We start from the raw sequence: 5,037 nt of genomic DNA, 5'->3' as shown, positions 1-5,037 counted from the left end.
TGCCCAGACCTGGGAGCCCACTTTCTCTCCACTCTGCAAACAGGGCTGTTACAGACCCCTTCTCTATGGGGTGTCAGTCTCCAGGCATCAGCCTCTCCTTCCCAGGAAGGTAGGATGCTGTCCCCTAGCAGCTCAGTCAGCTGAACTCAGGTGGCTCCTGTGAATTTGCAGGGTCACAAAATAAAACACAGAATTTACCTTCACAGAAGCTTCTGGACAGATTCCCTGGCTCTTGGCCTCAGGTTCCCCAAAGGGAGAGCAAGAGAAAGTCACAAAAGGCTGATGAGAGAGAGAGAGAGAGAGAGAGAGAGAGAGAGAGAGAGAGAGAGAGAGAACATTTGGAAGTCATCTTTTATTGGGGGACTCTGTTCTTAGAAAATTCTATCCATTAAAGGGCAGAAGGGGCAGGACTACAAGGGAACAGGTGAGTGTGACTCCACCCTGGGGACATGCCCCACACAGAAGCCCTCCCTGCTGTCCCCTTGGGTCTCTGACAGGCCACAGGAATGCAGGGTTGGCCAGAGCCTGGGGCATCAGGACTGGAGGGCGTGGTCACTCAGTGTGGCTCCACAGCAGGCGTCCTCTGCTGAGACAGGCTCCTGCTGGTCCCTCCCTGTGCCCTGATCTCTGAGTACTGGGTGGTGGTGTCCCCTGCAGGACTTGCCCCGTGGACGTCGCGGGAGGCCCCGTGAAAGCTGAGGGTGGCGTAGTGCAGCTCCTGCTCCTGCCCCAAGCCAGGGCCAGCTCCTGAGGTGCTGCAGGGGTCAGCAGGGCCAGGCAGCGGGGGCTGCTGCCGACACCCCTGTGGGGACAGGAGAGAGGGTCACACACAGGTCCTGCTGATGGGCTGGGGGAGGGGTGTGAGGCAGGAAGGAGTGGGGGGGAGCTGGGCTCAGGGGGAGGGCTGCCTTAGGGTGAATTCAGAGGAACAGGAGTACCTTGGGGCAGGTGGGCAGAGGGAGAAGGATGGGGGACTGGGCTGGAGAGGGGCCAGGTCTCTGTTGGGCTGTGGGGACAGGAGTGCCATCAGAGATGGGGAACCCAGCAGGTGAAGGGTGTGCAGGGATGTGTTGGCCACGCACTTCTGAGGTTCTGACATCAGGGCCTTGCGCACCCCAGACACTGCCTCTCCCAGAGCCCATCCCCAGGGACAGCAGAGGACACGCCTACTATGCACCTTTCCCTGCAGACCAGGTACCCAGACCCCAGACCAACCCCGTCCTCCTGGAGCCCTTCCTCTCTGCGCGACCATCACGGACCCTAATAACCTAGGGCAAGGCGCCAGGCAACCAGAGACACCCCAACCCCAGGCTCTGCTGACACAGAGCAGCCAGTCCTACCCGCTGCCCGCCCGGTCTCGCCCCGGCCCTCAGCATGGGCTCCTGCCCATGTCTTCCCTCACCCTGTCCCCTGACCAGCCCTCCTGCTCCACGAGTGGCCTTGTGTGGCGTGGCCTGCCTGTTCCTCTTTGGAACTGGGAGTCACACACTGTCTTCACACAAGGCCATCGTCTCCTGCAGACTGGCCTTGCCATGTCTCAACACTGAGACCTAAACTCTAAAACAAGGGACAGCGACCAGCTCAGTTCTAGGCATGCTGAGTGGGCACCACCTTGGGCCACCTGGGGACATGCCCTGGGGGCAGGCAGGATCCCAGGGTGCACAGGGCACTTACCAGGGAGGCAGGCTGGAGGGCGGGGTGGGTGTCACTCATGTCCTCTGCTGCCCTGGCTGCCTTCCTCCTGTGGGACTTCATTCTGAGGGGACACGGGTGTCTCTGAGCCTGGTTTGCTCAGACGGTGGGGTCACTGTGTAGCCTGGAGTGCGTGACTATGGCAGGTTTAAGTCAGCTGTCACCTGGTGGCCTTCACCATGGGACTTTGTGACAGGGTCCCCTTCTCCACCCTGCTTCCTGGGCATCTGAGGCTGGGGCTGGGAGGGGACAGGCTTGCCCAGAGGCCGCAGCCTGGATCCTCAACACCACTGCACCCCATCTAGGTCCCAGGCCCTCAGAACCCCTCCAGGTCCCTCCAACCCTGGATCCCCCCTCTCCACCCCCTCTCCACCCCCGACCCCAGGCTGAGACTCACATGGAGAAGGTGAGACAGAGACCGAGGGCCACCAGGGCCATGACGCCAGCCCCCCCGATGGCCCCCCAGACCACTCCTGCTGCTGCGTTTGTCCCCTGACTCCCTGCAGAGAGAAGAGACTTGGGTGACCTCCAATCTTGGTAACCAGGCACGTGTCCCCTCCTCTCCAGCACTCGGGGGCCCTCACCTCCCACGTGGGTTCAGCCCCTAAGTCTTCCCACCCCTCAGAAGACGTCAGCCTGTCAGGAACCTTAGGGGGAAGGACACAGCTCACCCTGTGCCTCCTGTCCACCCAGGCTCCTGCCCAGACCTGGGACCCCAGTCTCTCTCCACCCAGGGTCTCCATGCCACACACCCCAGACCTGGCCACAGTGGGGCCATGAGGCTATGGGGGACAAGGGCTTTCCATTAGAGACAGGGACAGGGACAGAGAAGGTGCAGGACCCTGACGGACCTCATCCCTCCCTTCTTCCCTAGTCTCCTGTCCTGGTCTCTGCGGCCCTGTCACTCAGGGTCAGAGGGCTCCCTGGGCCTGCAGAAGGGACGAGAAGCAGGTGGAGCAGGGAATCCATGTCAGGCCTCGGGTCAGACCTGGGCAGCCTCCCGGGACCTCGACACCTGGAGTCGGGGTGTCCCTGGGCAGTGGAGGTCAACGGTTGAGGAGGACTCCTGAGGGAACCACCCCTGCCCTGGGGGTCTCACTGTCCATTTAGGGGACCAGATGGCATTGCCGATGGGAACAGGCCGTGGTGCTGATCTCTGGGCAGAGGTCAGGGCCAAGGGAGGAAGGATTGACAGGAAAAGCAAGAAAGTCCCAGAGATGTTTCAAGGGCTCTTCTGTGTGACTGTGTTATGGGGTCAAATCCCACAGTATGTAAGACCCTAAGGGTGGCCCTGCCAAGAAGTGAGGACTCCAGGTGACAGTGACGTGTCCATGTAGGTTTGTGGACTGTAGTAACTTACCCACTCTGGAGCACGAGGTCTCCTGACTCAGGAGGTGGTGCCACACAGGGGCACCTGGTGTGTGGGAAATCTCTGAACCTGCCGCTTGATTTTGCAGTGAACCTTCATTTCCTCTAAAACCTAAAAACCATTTTTCAAATGTCCCCAAGGCAATCAGTGATTGAAAAAAAAACCAGAAAATTCTTTGAGGTATGCAAAGAGCTAATTGCTGGTCACCCCCAAATGTCCTTACGCAACTATAGGAAGATACTTGGGGATGGAGGCATGAGGGGGGCTTCCTGTGGGGACCTGCAGCCTCTCCCTTATTCCAACACCTGGAAGCCAGGTCTCACGCAGCCTGGCTCAGAGAGCACAGCACTAACAGCCCCGGGGAGGCCCCCCCGCTGCCTGGACAGCCCCTGGGGAGACACTGACTGCAGGGTTCTCTGCAGCATCTGGACAGGAAGGTGGTTTGTTGCCCCTTTTAGTTGTATTGAAGATGAGGCAGCACTCCCCACACCCACCCCATGACCACAGACACACAGGGGGACAGGACAGGTGCCCTCCAAGGTCCCTGACTCAACCAGGCCCCCAGGACACGGCCACAAAGTGTTCCTACCCCTGGGACCCAAGCCTTCTTCCTTGCCCCTCACAGCTCCAAGGACCCAGGTGTCCTGGCCCATCACTCACAGGTGACATTGAGCTGGATGGTTCTCTCTGTGGTCACACCAGCTGCAGGGAACTTCACCTGACAGGTGAGGTTGGTGCCATGGTCCTGGGGCCTCGGGGTGAGGGTGAGCACCGAGGAGTGGATGATGTTGGGGTCCAGGGAGGACACAGAGGGCCCTACCCAGGAGAAGGTGGGGGGCGTCCCCTGCTCACAGGCCCAGGGCACAGAGCAGGTCAGGTTGCTGGGACGACCAGACTCCAGGGTCCCAGGGACGAGGATGTCGGGGGTGTGGGTCAGGGCTGGTGAGCAGAGGGGGACAGGCAGGGTCAGGAGGGAGGGTGGGAGGTGGGGCCCTCAGAGAAGCTCAGGCTCTGACCCAGCTGCTCCCTGAGCCCCAGCTCCCCCAGGGCAGGGTCCCACCCAGCGCTGTCCTGTGACCTTCCTGAGGCTGCCCTGGAGCTGGAGTCTTACCTGTCACATGCACAAAGACCTTTTTTGTATAATAATTCCACTTAAACTTTCCTTTCTCAACCCGAAATAAGTAGCAGCCACTGTCACTGCGCTTGGCCTCTCTGATGCTCAGGGAGCAGTTGTTGGTTCCTGGGTCCCCGAGGAGGTGGAATCTGCCCTGGGTCTCCTCCTGCACTCTCCGAGTAGAGTTGTTTGTGGCCACAGGACAGCCGTGGTCTGTATTGTCCCCTGCATGGAACCAGGAGACAGAGACGTTGCCAGTCTCTGAGCCGTGGTAGGAGAAGGTGCAGGGCACCAGGACACACAGACCCTCCTGCACCGTCACGGACTCGGGCACATCCACGCTGTGTTCTGGACCCTGAGGGGAGGGCCCCTGGGGAAGCCGAGGGTCATCACAGGGCACACTCCTCGGCCCCTCTGCACAGGCCCCCTCCACTGCCCACAGCAGGGACAGCAGCAGCAGCAGCCGCAGCATCGGGAGGCAGAGGGTCCTGGGCTCCTGGGACTGAGCAGAGCAGCCAGAGCCTGCGGAGGGGAAGCTGCAGGACCCACGGAAGCTGGGGAGGGGCCGAGGCCTGGGCGGTTCTCAGAAGAGGAAGCTCAGACCCGCTCACCACTGCAGTCCATCTGCTCTGTGCCGAGGAGGGACACCCACAGCCAGAGACCCAGAGGCCTGCCAGAGAGGGGCAGAGGAGGGAGGAGACCAGGTCCCGCCCCGTCTTGGGTGCTTCCGTGGAGCACTCAGGACAAGACCAGGACTCTGGGGACACTGGGAGTCTGTGACACTGACGGGGTTCTGAGTCCTCCCACCCTGAGGGCTTTTCTGTGTGTACTGGTCACACCAGGAGCTGGCCAACTCCTGCCT

General features: G+C 60.9%; 1 protein-coding gene across 3 annotated transcripts; it reads right to left on the bottom strand.

Annotated features, from left to right (window-relative positions):
• Positions 1 to 333: 333 nt before the first annotated feature.
• On the bottom strand, positions 334 to 4,812 carry LOC139702678 (myeloid cell surface antigen CD33-like). 3 transcript variants are annotated; one of them, XM_071604381.1, is made up of 6 exons: positions 4,173 to 4,811; positions 3,722 to 4,000; positions 3,053 to 3,172; positions 2,090 to 2,192; positions 1,675 to 1,756; positions 334 to 802 (listed from the first exon to the last, which is right to left on the bottom strand). In XM_071604381.1, exons 1-6 carry the CDS (start codon positions 4,645 to 4,647, stop codon positions 557 to 559), a joined length of 1,305 nt encoding a protein of 434 aa, XP_071460482.1. In that variant the 5' UTR covers positions 4,648 to 4,811; the 3' UTR covers positions 334 to 556. The 3 variants fall into 3 exon arrangements, with proteins under 3 accessions (XP_071460482.1, XP_071460483.1, XP_071460484.1); XM_071604383.1 differs by lacking the exon at positions 334 to 802 and adding an exon at positions 1,464 to 1,557 and having other exon boundaries at positions 4,173 to 4,812; XM_071604382.1 differs by lacking the exon at positions 3,053 to 3,172 and having other exon boundaries at positions 4,173 to 4,808.
• Between the last annotated feature and the right edge of the window lie 225 nt (positions 4,813 to 5,037).

Source organism: Marmota flaviventris, chromosome 18 (assembly GCF_047511675.1).
Source record: "Marmota flaviventris isolate mMarFla1 chromosome 18, mMarFla1.hap1, whole genome shotgun sequence".
Classification (NCBI taxonomy): Eukaryota; Metazoa; Chordata; class Mammalia; order Rodentia; family Sciuridae; genus Marmota; species Marmota flaviventris.
Note: the sequence above shows the minus strand (reverse complement) of the source record. Positions and strands in the feature narration are given on the sequence as shown.

Coding starts and splice junctions, on each gene's coding strand:
- LOC139702678 (XM_071604381.1), bottom strand. CDS start 4,647: ATGCTGCGGCTGCTGCTGCTGCTGTCCCTGCTGTGGGCAGTGGAGGGG. Junction 4,001..4,172: donor GGTCTTTGTGCATGTGACAG/GTAAGACTCCAG, acceptor TCTGCTCACCAG/CCCTGACCCACACCCCCGAC. Junction 3,173..3,721: donor CATCCAGCTCAATGTCACCT/GTGAGTGATGGG, acceptor AATGGTTTTTAG/GTTTTAGAGGAAATGAAGGT.